The sequence below is a fragment of the Hypanus sabinus genome, chromosome 10, assembly GCF_030144855.1.
Source record: "Hypanus sabinus isolate sHypSab1 chromosome 10, sHypSab1.hap1, whole genome shotgun sequence".
NCBI lineage: Eukaryota > Metazoa > Chordata > Chondrichthyes > Myliobatiformes > Dasyatidae > Hypanus > Hypanus sabinus.
Genome location: NC_082715.1, coordinates 166124726 through 166140193, shown reverse-complemented (window position 1 = coordinate 166140193; position 15468 = coordinate 166124726). Strand labels below are relative to the sequence as shown.

At 43.4% G+C, this 15468-nt stretch overlaps 1 protein-coding gene across 3 annotated transcripts; it reads left to right on the top strand.

Annotated features, from left to right (window-relative positions):
* The first annotated feature begins 873 nt into the window (after positions 1-873).
* On the top strand, positions 874-14317 carry LOC132401305 (zinc finger protein 229-like). Of its 3 annotated transcripts, none has more exons than XM_059983425.1 (2): positions 874-907; positions 7731-14317. In XM_059983425.1, exon 2 carries the CDS (start codon positions 8126-8128, stop codon positions 9245-9247), a length of 1122 nt encoding a protein of 373 aa, XP_059839408.1. In that variant the 5' UTR covers positions 874-907; positions 7731-8125; the 3' UTR covers positions 9248-14317. The 3 variants fall into 3 exon arrangements, with proteins under 3 accessions (XP_059839408.1, XP_059839409.1, XP_059839410.1); XM_059983426.1 differs by lacking the exon at positions 874-907 and adding an exon at positions 3716-4379; XM_059983427.1 differs by lacking the exon at positions 874-907 and adding an exon at positions 6037-6059.
* Positions 14318-15468: the final 1151 nt, after the last annotated feature.

Sequence of the window (15468 nt, the reverse complement as noted above, 5' to 3'; positions counted from 1 at the left end):
ATTTCCTTCATGCTTCTCTCCTGGCTGAATAAGACTGTGGTTTTGACGTCCTTCAGGGCTCTGGATGAAGTTGGTTAAACTCCTCCTTTCCCGCTCTTTTCAACGTTTTGTGTCATTTTCGCTCATTTCAAAGGACTGTGCCTCAGACAGCTGGGTTGTTGCAATGCACCCCTAAAGTCTGACAGCAGACTAGTGAGTGAATCTTCCATGGAGCAGAATCAGAAGCCAAGGAGTTATCAGCCTGAGTCAGGGCTTTGGGGCTCCAGAAAGAGATTGGACCTAGAGTTTACAAGGAGGAGGAGGAAAAGGAATCAAACATTAGGATGTGGCTACAAATGAAAGAGCATAAACATTTTGAAACAGTTTGATTGTAAAAAAAAAGGTGGTTATTTTTTGCAAAATACTGGAGGAAGTCAACAGATCAGGTCGCAAATGTGGAGAGGGATAAATAGACAACGTTCAGGCCGAAGCCCCTTCAGCATGCTTAGACTGTGTACTCCTCTGCTTAGATGCTGCCTGAATTGCAGAGTTCCTCCAGCATTTTGGGTGTGTGCGTCTCTATATTTCCAGCCACTGCAGAATCTCTTGTGTTTTATATCTACATTTGTAAGAAGATTGTACTTTGGCATTAGATGCAGGTTGATATTGAGTATATTGTTTATGTGAGCCGCTTTCTGCGTTAAAAAAGCTGGTGGATTTTCTATACACACAAAAGAAAACTGAGGTATGTACATGGAAGCGGTGCTTGCTGAAATTTTTAATGGTACCGTGATTACCCAGAAATCTCTGCGTTAAAAAGTTCGCCGTCGCCAAAGCTTCGATCAAATGCGCAGGCGTCAGAATTGTGACGTTCCCAAATATCACGCCTGCGCACAGTATACAAAAGGCCTCAGGATGTGGTCTGCAGGTAACAACGGGTTTCCTGCGAGGAGGGGCAAGGGAATGGGGAATGGGGAGGGGGAATGGGGGAATGGGGAATGGGCAGGGGGAAGGGGAGGGGAAAGGAAAGGAAAGGGGAAGGGGGAAGCGAGTAGCGGTTAGCGATAAGGGAGGTTTGAACACCGACTGAGGGACGATTGCTCTGAACTCCGGGTATTGTGGCCCGCAATCCCGGGACAGTCCTGGACGATCCGTACACGGGCCCCGGGGAGCTTCCGGCTGATGAGGGAATGGGAACCGATGGGTCTCTCAGACAGAGCTGAGCTCCAGCTGTCTAAATGCAAGGATTAGGAACTCGGATAAAGGGAACAAAATCTTTTCCATCACCAGCTGAGAAAATCACCTTTTTTCTACCTCCAATCACAAGCAAGAGAAATCCAAGCAACACACACACACACACAAAGTGCTGGAGGAACTCAGCATTAGTACTCTTTTCCAGAGATGCTGCCTGAGTTCTCCAGCATTTTGTGTGTGTTGCTTGTTCTACCTCCTCTTGTTCTGGTGTTTTCTACCCGTGGGAACATGTTTTGACCCATTCTGTCTGGGTACATAATGATATCAAACACCTTTGCCCTGGGTAACAAATAGCTGTCACGTCACAAATGTGCCAGACTCCAATGAGACAGACTACTGCCCTTCCCTTCATATTTATTGGTATTGCCATCAATAAGTTCAGCACCGTCAGTCACTGGGGGAGGGTTCAGGGGAAATATTTATGTCCAGTACAGAAACTGGTTTTACCTATGTGTATTGTGGTGATGCAAAAGTTGCTGGAGAATTTGCAAGTGGGAAGAAGTGGAGTGATATTTGGAAATTTGACTTTTTAAAGCGGCATTTAGCAAGCAAATCAGATATGGACAGTGTGCAAAAGCTCTGGTGAGAAAATCCTTCATAACCCACTGCAGACTTCCTACATAGGTTGTGTGAGAGTGCAGATGAACTCAATCAAACCCAGGGGAGATCAAAGTTCTTATTGACAAGTGAATTGCTAGCTGTTGAAATGAATACCTGTATATATAAAATGCAGAGTGCACATGTTGTTGTCACCATGCAAAAAAAAAATGCACAGCACAAGAATTTTATGCCCATTGGTCATTACAAATTAGAGGGAACATTGGTGGGGAGGCCTCCAGTGTCCCTGACGCCCTCACCTACAAGATGTGCATCCAGCTGCAGTTTAAGGAGTTGGAGCTGGAAATGGATGAATTCTGGATCATCCAGGAGTTAGAACCATAAAACATTACAGCACAGAAACAGGTCTTTTGGCCCTTCTTGGCTGTGCCGAACCATTTCTCTGCCTAGTCCCACTGACCTGCACCTGGACCATATCCCTCCATACACCTCTCATCCATGTACCTGTCCAAGTTTTTCTTAAATGTTAAAAGTGATCCAGCATTTACCACTTCATCTGGCAGCTCATTCCACACTCCCACCACTCTCTGTGTGAAGAAGCCCCCCGCCTCCCATTGTTCCCTTTAAACATTTCCCCTTCACCCTTAACCTATGTCCTCCGTTTTTTTTTCTTCCCTGGCCTCAGTGGAAAAAGCCTGCTTGCATTCACTCTATCCATACCCATTATAATTTTATCTGCCTCTATCAAGTCTCCCCTCATTCTTCTACACTCCAGGGAATAAAGTCGTAACCTATTCAACCTTCCTCTGTAACTCAGTTTCTCAAGTCCCGGCAACATCCTTGTAAACCTTCTGTCACTCTTCAACCTTATTAATATCCTTTCTGTAATGCGGTGACCAAAACTGCACACAATACTCCAAATTCAGCCTCACCAATGTCATATACAAACTCACCATAACATTCCAACTCTTATACTCAATACTTTGATTTATAAAGGCCAATGTATCAAAAGCTCTCTTTTCGACATTATCTACCTATGACACCACTTTTAGGGAATTATGTACCTGTACTCCCAGATCCCTCTGTTCTACTGCACTCCTCAGTGCCCTACCATTTACCTTGTATGATCTACCTTGCTTTTTCCTTCCAAAGTGCAGTACCTCACACTTAGGCCACCCATCCCATGATCCTTTCCATTCTGTAGCTCGTTATCCCTTTTGCCAATCACTTTCCGGCTCTCAGCTTCACCCCACCCCCTCCGGTCTTCTCCCATCATTTCGCATTTTCCCCTCCCCCTCCTACTTCAAATCTCTTACTATCTTTCCTTTCAGTTAGTCCTGACGAAGGGTCTCGGCCCGAAACGTCAACAGCGCTTCTCCCTATAAATGCTGCCTGACCTGCTGCGTTCCGCCAGCATTTTGTGTGTGTTGTTTGAATTTCGAGCATCTGCAGATTTCCTCATATATATCTCACACTTGTCTGTATTACACCCTATCTGCCATCTTTCAGCCCATTTTTCCAGCTGGTCCAGATCCCTCAGCAAGCTTTGAAAACCTTCCTCACTGTCCACTACACCTACAATCTTTGTATCATCAGCAAATTTGCTGATCCAATTTGTCACATTATCATCCAGATCACTGAATCTTCCTAACTAACCTCCCATGTGGGACCTTGTCAAAGGCCTTACTGGAGACTATGCAGACAACATCTACTGCCTTCCCTTCATCCACTTTCCTAGTAACCTCCTCGAAAAACTCTAATAGATTTGTTAGACATTATCTACCACACACAAAGCCATGTTGACTCTTCCTAATAAGTCCCTGTCTATCTAAATACCTGTAGATCCTATCTCTTAGTACTCCTTCCAATAATTTACCTATTACTGGCGTCAAACTTACCAGCCTATAATTTCCCAAATTACTTTTAGAGCCTTTTTTAAACAATGGAACAACGTGAGCTATCCTCCAATCCTCCTGCACCTCACCCGTAGATACTGACATTTTAAATGTATCTGCCAGGGCCCCTGCAATTTCAACACTAGTCTCCTTCAGAGTTCGAGGGAACACCCTATCAGGTCTTGGGGATTTATCTACTCTGATTTGCCTCTGAGTTGGAGGGTGGAGGTAGATATGATATGAAGAGAGGTGAGGTACACCCAAGGTGCAGAACACAGGAAAGTGGGTGAGAGTCAGGAAGGGGAATGAGGTTAAATTGCCATCGCAGAGTACTCTTGTGGTTATCCCACACAACAACAGGTGGACCACTTTAGACACTGCTTGGGGGTGGGGAGATTACTTGACAGTGGAAGGTCAAAGGGGTGATATGTGATTTGTTTATTAGGGGAACAGAACTAGAAGGAGACTAATATCCTAGTGGTAAGGTGCTAGTGCCACTATTGGCATGAATTAATCAGTCTGCTGGCCTGGTGGAAGAAGCTGTCCAGGAGCCTGTTGGTCCTGGATTTTATGCTGCAGTACCGTTTTCTGGATGGTAGCAGCTGGAACAGTTTGTGGTTGGAATGACTCTGGTCCCCAATGATCCTTTGCACTCTTTTTACACACCTGTCTCAGTAATTGTCCTGGATAGTGGTAAGTTCACATCTACAGATGTTTTGTTCCCAAAACTCACGAATTCTCCATCATCCCTTTGGCTTTCCTCTCCCAGATCAAAATACAATCAGAATCAGAATCGAGTTTATATCAGCGGCAAGTGTCCTGAAACTTGTTAACTTAACAGCAGCAGTTCAATCCAATTCATAATAATAAAATAAATCAATTGTATTCATTATTCTTTATCAGATATAATTGATTAAATCTTTTGCTAAAAAACGGATGTGATGTATATTAAAAAAGTGATGTACTGTCCGGGGGTTCAATGTCCATTTAGGAATCAGAAGACAGAGGGGAAGATGCTGTTCCTGAATCACTGACTGTGTGCCTTCAGGCTTTTGTACCTCCTACCTAATGGTAACAGTGAGAAAAGGGCATGCCCTGCGTGCTGGAGGACACTGTCTTTCTGAGACACCGCTCCCTGGGTGTCCTGGGTACAGGTTTCCTCTGCTGAAGGTGGAGCATTCCTATGAAACTGTTTGTAAACTAAAATGTAAAGCAAAGAAGCAAGTACCATTCATGGGAAAAATTGGTGAGCATTTCCAGACCCAAAAAAATAACCTACCAAATCAAACCAAATAGCACATAAAACCTAAAATACCACTAACATACAGTAAAAGCAGGAATGATATAAATACACAGCCTGTATAAAGTAGAAATAATGTATGTACAGTGTAGTTTCACTTACCATAATTTGGAAGATTGAGCCAAAACCAATTTGTAGACAAAAATGGGCAGGTACACGCATGCACATGTACATGCATGCACACGTACACACATGCAAACACACCTGCCCATGCAAGGCTTCTTGGTCATGGTAGTCTTTCTCAGGGTAAACACAAGTTGAAAGCAAGCATCTTTTTTCCGTAAAAGCGAAAATACTCTTTCAGTTAGTGAAAACAGGTACTATTGCAGGTCTTTCGTAAAAGCGAAATGTCGTAAAGCGGATGTTCGAAAAGCGGGGGACACCTATACTTTGTAGGCTTGTACCCAAGATGGAGCTGACTAAATTTACAGCCCTTTCTACAAACAAGGAGGTGCATACCAGGTACAGACAGATAGAAACAAATGAGGCAGTTATGAAGTATAAGAAATTCAAGTGAACATTTATGAAAGACAAGGTTGAGGATGTCCCAGCAGATAAGCTGAAGGAGAATCCTCAGGGATTCTGCAGGTATGTTAAGAGCAAAAAGATTGCAAAGGACAAAATCTCTCCTCTAGAAGATCGGAATGGTAATCCATATGAGAAGACAAAAGAGATGGGGGAGATTTTAAATATATTTTTGCATCCGTATTTACACAGGAGATGGACACAGAGTCTATAGAAGTGAGGCAAAGCAGCATCAATTTCATGGACCCTGGACAGATTACAGAGGTGGAGGGGTTTGCTGTCTTAAGGCAAATTAGTGGGGATAAATCCCCAGGCCCTGATAAGTTGTTCCCTAGGACCCTGCGGAAGACGTGCAGGAATCGTCGAGGCCCAAGCTCAGATATTTAAATCATCCTTCATGATAGCTGAGGTACTGGAGGATCGGAGGACAGCCAATGTTGTTCCACTGTTCAAGAAAGGCTGTAAGAATAAACTAGGAAATTATGGCTCGGTGAGCTTGACATCAGCAGTGGGAAAGTTCTTGGATCGCCTGTGCAGGAACTGGATATGTAAGTATTTGGATAGATGTGGACTGACTAAGAATAGGCAGCATAGGTTTGTGCATGATAGGTCATGTCTAACTATCAGGAAAGTGGATGTTGTCTACATGGACTTCAGCAAGACACTTGACAAAGTCTCATATGGGAGGTTGGTCAAGAAGGTTCAGTCACTCAGCATTCAAGATGAGACAGTAAATTGGATGAGACACTGTCTTTGGGAGAAGCCAGAGTGTGCTAGCAGATGGTTGCCTCTCTGACCGGAGGCCTGTGACTCGTGGTGTGCCGTAGGAATCAGTGCTGGATCTGTTGTTGTTTTTCATCTATATCAGTAATCTGATGATAACATGGTTAGCTGGATCAGCAATTTTGTGGATGAGACCAAGACTGGGGATTTAGCAGACTGTGAGAAGACTATCCTGGCTTGCAGTGTGAACTGAACCAGCTGGAAAAATGGGTTGAGAAATGGAATTTAATACAGACAAGTGTGAGGTGTTGCACTTTGTTAGGAAGAAAGGGATCTGGGAATACAGGTTTATATTTCACTGAAAGTGGTGTCACAGTTCGATAGGGACGGAAAGAAAGATTTTGACTCATTGGCCTTCATAAACCAAAGTACTGAGTACAGGAGATGGATGTTATGTTGACGTTGTATAAGACATCGGTGAGGCCTAATTTGGAGTGTTGTGTGCAGGTTTGGTCACCAGCCTACAGGAAAGATGTAAAAGAGTTAGAGTTCAGAGGAAATTCACAAGGATGCTGCCAGTTCTGCAGGACTTGGGTTATAAGGAGAGATTGAACAGGTCTGGGGCTTTATTCCTTGGAAGGTAGAAGATTAAGAGGAGTTTTGATGGATGTTTACCACAATTATGAGTGGTATAGATGGGGTAAATGCAAGCTGGCTTTTTCCACTGAGATGGGGTGGGAGTACAACCAGAGGTCATGGATTAAGGGTGAAAGGTGAAACGTTAAGGCGAACATGAGGGGAAACTTCTTCACACAGACAGTCATCCGGGTGTGGAATGAGCAGCCGGCACATGTGGTGCAGGCGAGCTCAACTGCAACATGTTGGAGGTTTGTATGGGTACCTGGAAGGTAGGGGTATGGGAGTAGAAAGTTTAAATAGCTCGGCACCAACTAGATGGGCCAAAGGGTCTGTTTCTGTGTTGTACTTTTCTATGACTGTGACAAGAACCTTAAATAATACTAATATTCACTCTAATTCCTTTTAACAGCTGTGCTGACTAACCATATATCTGAGTAGGAGATATTTACATGGCATTAAAACTGTGGCACTTTAAATTAACAGTACATAAATGAAAATCACAGCTGCGCGTTAACAAAGGCTATTTGTATGAGAGTGTTTCAGTTACTGTGGGGCCAGGAACCCATGCAGCTCATTGGGAACAGGGAATAATACCAATGGAGAGAGTCAAACTGAGCCAGGTCACAGATTGGAGATGGCAGAAATGCCCCATTGTTATAGAGACCGGAAGAGCATCAGAGAGTTTGATGGTCATTCCAGATACCAGCACTGTGCCCAAAGACAAGATGATTTCTCTCTCCAACTTGGGTTGAACCTCATTGTAACAGTGTGATGTCAGATTACACCTCGACAACTCAAGTGAGCTCATCTGAAATGTTGTTCTTCACCCACTGATGGATTTTGTAAATCTTTTGCAGGTGAAAAATGACACAGAATTTGTCTACGGGAATCTCGAACACAACACGCCAGTTTTGCCGTCTCTGTCCAAATATTTAAGAAGTGGAGCAAGGGATTCACTCGATCATCCTTCCTACTCAGACTGTAGTGAGAGATTCACTCGATCATCTGACCGACTGGCAAACCCATCAGTTTTACACAGGGGGGACCCATTCACCTGCTCAGACAGTGGGAAAGGATTCACTCGGTCATCTCAGCTGAAGGTACATCAGCAAATTCACATTGGGACAAGGCCATTCATCTGTTCTGTGGGTGAGAAGGGATTCAGTCGGTCTTCCGACCTGTGGTTCACACTGGGCAGAGGCTGGTCACCTGCTGAATTTGTGGAGAAGGATTCACTCGGTCATCTGACCTAATGGCTGACCAGAGAGTTCATGCCAGTGAGCGGCCGTTCACCTGCTCGGACTGTGGGAAGGGATTCACTAAATCATCTCAGCTACTGAGACACCAGTCAGTTCACACTGGGGAGAGGCCGTTCACCTGCTCAGACTGTGGGAAGGGATTCACTCAGTCATCGGACCTACTAAGTCATCAGTCAGTTCACACTGGGGAGAGGCCGTTCACCTGCTCAATCTGTGGGAAGAGATTCACTCACTCTTCCACTCTACAGAGACATCAACGAGTTCACAGTAGGGAGAAGCTGTTCACCTGCTCAGTATGTGGGAAGGGATTCACTTGCTCATCCCACCTACAGAGACACCAGCGAGTTCACACTGGGGAGAAGCCATTCACTTGCTCAGACTGTGGAAAGGGATTCGCTCAGTCATCCACCCTATTGGCACACCAGTCAGTTCACACTGGGGAGTGGCGGTTCACCTGCTCAGAATGTGGGAAAGGATTCACTCAGTCTTTCGAACTACTGGCACACCAGTCAGTTCACAGTGGGGAGTGGCCTTTCACCTGCTCAGACTGTGGAAAGGGATTCACTCGGTCATCTGCCCTGTTGGCACACCAGCAAGTTCACACTGAGGAGTGGCCTTACACTTGCTTAGACTGTGGGAAGGGATTCACTCGATCATCTCATCTGCAGAGACACCAGCGAGTTCACACTGGGGAGAAGCCGTTCACCTGCTCAGTTTGTGGGAAGGGATTCAGTCAGTTATCCTCATTACAGAGTCACCAGCGAGTTCACACTGGAGAGAAGCCGTTCACCTGCTCAGACTGTGGAAAGGGATTCACTCACTCTTCCACCCTATTGATACACCAGCGAGTTCACACTGGGGAGAGACCATTCACCTGCTGTGAATGTGGGAAAGCATTCGCTCGGTCATCTCATCTACAGATACACCAACGAGTTCACACTGGGGAGAGGCCGTTCACCTGCTACGAATGTGGGAAGAGATTCACTCGGTCATCTCATCTACAGACACACCAGCGAGTTCACACTGGGGAGAGACCATTCACCTGCTACGAATGTGGGAAGGCATTCACACGCTCATCTGTTCTACTGAAACACCAGCGAGTTCACTCTGGGTAGAGGCCGATCTGCTCAGACTTTGGGAAGAGAGTCTCTCAGCCATCTCCACCAAATGTGCATCATTGAGTTCACACTGGGGAGAGGCCGTTCACCTGCTGTGAATGTGGGAAGCGATTCACTCGGTAATCTAAACTTGTGACACACTACCGGGTTCACACTGGGGAAAAAGTTTCAATAAGCTGCATGCTGGATATTTGTCCATCACCGTTGCTGAATGCAATTTCAAGAGTGACTGTCGATGCTGAACTCTGCAATTATTGCTGCTGCTCACCACATCCAGTTCTGCACCCTGGTCACTGGGCACAGGAGGAGTTTCTTCTGCTGCACGTTCACCTTTCATGGAACTGAAGTTTAATAAGAGTCAACTCAGGCCGGCTGGACCTTACCAGTGATTCAGTTCCACGACAGTCCTTTTAAATCCTCCCGTGGTGTTCCCCTCTCGCACTCCCTGTGGTGACGGGTTCCAAACAGCCACCACTCTGTGGGTGAAGAGGTTTCCCTTGAATTCTCTGCAGACTGAAGAAGTCAAGCTGACTACAGTTCTGTTTCAGATGTTCTTTTCCCCTCTAATCTCTGGGCTGAGGAAGAATGACATTGGTAGTTAACCTCCTTAATCATGCCACATTTCCACATTATGGGTCATTTTCTCTGCTTCTAAATGGATGTTCAACGGAGCAGGGTCAGAAACCAGAGGCGTGTTTGCACGGGGCAGAGTTTGTGGCTCTGGACGGTGGTCGGGGTAAGAACGTATGATGAGGAGAAGGGAATCAGCAGCGGGGCGTAGCAAAGAATGACAGAGTTGCAACATTTGGAAGCTGATTAACAGAGAAAATCTTTCGTTTGCTTGACTGATGACACAAACAATACCTGTGGTGAGGTGCTCCACTGGTCGAGGAACATGTGTGTGTTGGGAATGGTTTTAGCTATTCAGGGAGTCGTTCCTGCTTGTTTATCCTGTAATATTATATCCGGATGGTTATTATGGATTGTCCTATCTGAAATAATGTATTGATTGTCATATAATTTGTATGATTTTGACTCCAAAACTGATCATTTATGGAGCCTTTATGAAGCGATGGAGGGCATCCATGAGTCTGTATTTTAAAGCAAGATTTTGGTGAATGATATTTGCCACTTGATTGTACCTGTGTAAGTAACCAGATTGAGTTAAACTGCTGCAGGATCCTGGAATGTGTTGGATTGTGTCTGGTTTCTCTTGGCATTTTCTGCAATTACTGCCTTGTTTGTTTGTATTTCATGTATTTTCGATTTTTTTTCCTGTTGTTAACCACCTTGTCCTGTATTTCTGTAAGGAACCCCTCTGTTTCTGGGAAGAGGTCTCCAACTCTCTGTCAGGTGCTCGATGTTTCCTTGTGAACATCTAGTCTGCTCAGATCGTTGGGATGTCTCCCATGAAGGGTCATGCTCATTCCACTGGTTAATGTTTTTTCCCAGAGTGATGATTCATTTTTCTGAGTTGGCCTCTGTTTTCTGGTCTGTATTTTACCACGATTGCATGGAGTGCTGAATCCTGTTCATTTTTGATGAAAGTATATACTTAGAAATGTTATCTATCCCAGTCTTTAAAAACTGAATCGGTCATCGAAGGTTTTAAAAAAATATTTAGAATAAATCTGACTAGACAAAGAAAATATCAATAGACCAAAGAATTTCCTAAATTGTACCCCAGATCCTCAAAGTACATTTAACTATCATATTTTCAGTTAATTTACTAAAAAGATAAAGGGAGTGAGGATCCGAGAAGAGAAATAATATAAAATTTATTGACAGGGTTAGCTTCTAAAGAAACCCATATCGGACATTCCTCATGGTTAATATAATGTACCCAAAATGTAAGATTTCATATATTGACTGCACAATAATAAAACCTAAAATTTGATAAAGCTAAACCTCTATTCTTCTTAGATTTTTGAAGATGAATTTTATTTAGTTGAGAATGTTTGTTTGTGCATATATGAGAAGATATAATTGAATCGACAGAATAAAAAAGAATTAGGAATAAAAAGAGGATAGATTGGGTATTAAATGATTCCAGGATTTGTTTGTTGGAGGAAGTCTTCTTTTGTTTGAGCAAATGTCAGCTAAATATAGTTTACCCAAAACTCATTTTTTTCATTATTTACAAATTAGAGACTTTCTGCGTTCTCAACTATATACATTTCCTACAAGTTCTGATAAGGACTTACTAGATGTAATTTTTAATTTGAAACCTTTTTATAAAGGTTCAATATCCAATATTTATGGTATGTTGCTAGGAATGAGAAACATTCCTACAGACAAAATTAAAATTCTTTTGGAACAAGATTTACAGACATCAATTTCTGAGGAAACTTGGAATGAAATTTTTAAATTGGTTAACACTTCATCATCATGTGCCTGTCATTCCCTTCTACAATTCGAAGTGGCTGATCGGGCTCACGTGTCTAAAGATAAGCTATCTTGATTCTATTTGGATATATCCCAGTTCTGTTAAAGATGCAATACAGTAATGGAGAAGCTTCATTAATTCACATATTTTGGACATGTCCGAGCCTTGATAGATTCTGGAAGGAAGAAATTTTATCTGACTGTGTGATTTTTTTTCATATGTGTTAGTTCTCTTCCCCTTTCTGTCCAGGCTGGTCCAAGGTAGGGTTTGAATGTAAATAGTAGGTTCTAATATTTTCTGAAGTTCTCATTTATCTTTGTAAATTTTACTGATTGAAATGGGACCAAGATATTTTTATTCAAAATGGTGAATGTCGGTATTGATGAAAGTGTTTATTGTCTTTGTTGTATTTGCTAACTATTGAGCTCTGTTTGGCAGGTTTTTTAAGCTTTGAACTAAATTCTGTCAAAGGTTTTCCCTATTTCACACTACTTTCTATTTTCTTTGCTTGTTGATATTCCAGATACGTTGGTGTCAAGAGCCCCGATGAAGGGTCTTGGCCTGAGATGTTGATTCCCATCCATAGATGCTGTCCCACATGCTGAGCTCCTCCAGCACTTGTGTGTAGTTGCTAGAAGCTGCAGGTCCTCTAGTTTGTCAGATACTTACGTTTCTTGAAAGAACAAGTGGTAGTGGGGTTGTGTGGCTCTGTTGGTAAAATATTAAATAAAATCATTAGAAAGAGGTGGCATGGGTTGGAAGGTGTAGATTCTGTGGGTAGAATTAAGGACAGCAAATGTAAAAAAAAATCCCAGATGGGAATTGTATAGAGACCTCCAAACGTAGTATGTGGTCCACAAATTGCAATGGGAGATAGAAAATGCGTGCCAAAAGGGCAATGTTACAATAGTCATGGGGGATTGTCATGCGGGTGATTAGGAAAATTAGGATGGTGTTGGTCTCGAGGCGGAATTCCTGGAATGCCTGCAAGATGCTTTTTTAGAGCAGCTCGTGGTTGAGCCCACTTGGGGATCAGCTATTCGGGATTGGGTGTTGTAATGAACCGGGATTAATTAGGTCACTTAAGTTCAAGGAATCCTGAGGGGCAAGTGATCGTAATATGATCCAATTCACCCTGACATTAGAGAAGGAGAAGCTGAAGTCAGATGTGGAATAAAGAGAATTAGAGAGGCATGAGAGAAAAATTGGTCAAAATTGATTTGAAAAGTATACGGGCAGGGATGAAAACAAAGCAGGAATGGCTGGAATTTCTGGAAGGGATTCGGAAGGCACAGGATCACAAAGAGGAAGTAGTATTCTAAAGGTAAGGTGACAAAACCGTGGCTGATAAGAGAAACCAAAGACAACATGAAAACCAAAGAGAGGGCTTAGAGCGAAAATTATTCGGAAGTTAGACGACTGGGAAGCTTTTAAAAACCAACAGAATGCAACTAAACTAATTAAGGAAAGGATGGAATACATCGTTGAGCTAGCCAGTAATATTAGAGAGCAGACCAAATTTTCTTCAGGTACATGTTGTGAGAGGCAGAAAATGATGCTGGGCAGGTAATAATGGGGAGGGGGTACAAGGTGATGGCAGATGAACTGAATCAGTATTGTACATCACTTTTATCTGTGGAAGACGCTGGCAGGAATATGGAATTCCCAGATGTCAGCGGTCAGAATGTGTAAAGTTACGTTACTCAGGAGAAGGTTCTTGGGAAACAGAGATGGTCTGAAGGTAAATAGGTCACCTGGACCAGATGGTGTTCACCCCAGAGATCTGAAAGAGATGTGGAGGCATTAGCAATGATCTTTTGGGAATCCTTAAGGAAGTTATATCCTGAGAAGTTTTCTCCTTCACTACGCCCCTCTCCCAGTTTCACCTATCACCTTCCACTTCTTCCACCCCTTTCACTCCCACACTCTTCCTCTGATGTCTCATCTTTTTTTCCCAGTCCTGATGAAGGGTCTTGGCCCGAAACGTCGACTGTTTACGATTTCCCATATGTGCTGCCTGGCCTCCTAGGTTCCTCCAGCATTTTGTGTATGTGTTGCTTGGATTTCCAGCATCCACAGATTTGCTCCTGTTTTTGATAAAAACAAAAGCAGGGTCATATCAATAAGCAGGAAAATAGAGGGAAGTTAGAGAATTGGAAAGCCTTTGCATAACCAACAAGAGACAACTTAAAAAAAAAACATACGGGAGAGGCAAGATGAAAAATTAAGGTAAGTGAGCCAATAATATCAAGTATCAAAAGTTGTTCAGATATATAAAGAGTAAAAGAGAGGCAAGACTTGATATTGTACTGCTGGAAGATGATACTGGCGAGTTAGTAATAAAGCAAAGAAATAGCGGTGGAATGTATTAAATATTTTGTGTCAATCGTCACTGTAAGGCACCAGCAGTATAAGGACATATGATGTAGGAGCGGAATTAGGCCATTCAGCCCCATCAAGTCTGCTCTGCCGTTCTTCCATGGCTGATCCCGGTTCTCACTCAACCCCATGCACCCACCTCCTCGACATATCCTGCAATGCCGTGACTGATCTGCAAACTATTAGCTTCTGCCTTAAACATACCCACAGACTTGGCTGCCTCCGCCGCCTACTTCAGAGAATTCCACAGATTCACTGATCTCTGACTATATGAAATCCTCCTTAACTGATCTAAAAGGTCGCCCTGCAGTTTTGAGACTATGCCCTCTATTTTGGCTTCCCCCACCATACAAAAAGTCCTCTCCTCATCCACCCGATCTAGACCTTTCCACATTCGGGGGTTTCAGTGAGATTTACACCCCCCCCCCCACCCTCATTTATCAAGCGTAGGTCAATGTGGGATTACAGGCCCAAGGCTGGCAAATGTTCCTCATACCTTAACCCCTTCATTCCCGGAATCATCTTGAACATCCTCTGCACTCCAGTGACAACACACGTTTTCTGAAATATGGGTCCCAAATACTCAAAGTGCGGCCTAAGTAGTGTCTTATAAAGTATCAGCATTATCTCCTTGCTTATATATTCTACTTCACTTTAAATAAATGTCAGCATTGCATTTGCCTTCTTTACCACAGGCTGAACCGGTAACTTAACCTTCTGGGAGTGTTGCCCGAGGACTCATATTTCCTTCTGTAGTTCTGTTGTTTGAACCTTCTCCCCAATCAGATAATAGTTCACTATTGTTCCTTTTGCCAAAATGCATTAATGTACATTTCCCAATATTGTATTCCATCTGCCACTTTTTTGTCCGTTTTTCAAATTTGTCTGCGTCCTGCTGCAATCGCATTGCTTCCTCAGCACTACCAACACCTCCACCTATCTTTGTATCATCCGCAAACCTTTCCACAAAGCCATCAGTTCCATTATCCAAATCACTGACAAACAATGTGAAAAGTTGCTGACCAAATACTGACCCCTGAAGACCATGAGTCACTGCCAGACAACCAGAAAAGGCTCCTTTTATTCCTACTCACTGCCTCTTGACTGTCAGCCATTCCTCTATCCATGCCAGTATCTCTTCTGATTTTTACCCTGTTAAGCAGTCTCATGTGTGACCCCTTATCAGATGCCTTCTGCAAATGCAAGTAAGTGATATCCACCGCCTCTCCTTTGTCCATCCTGCTTATCACTTCCTCGAAGAACTCTAACAGGTTTGTCAGGCAAGATTTCCCTGTACAGAAGCTATGCCGGCTTTGACTTAATTTATCATGAGTCTCCTAGGACCTCATCTGTTATAATAGACTCCAACACTTTCCGAGTCACTGAGGTTAGGCTAACTACTGTAATTTGCTTTATTTTGTCTTTCTTCCTTCTCAAAAAGTGGAGTGACATT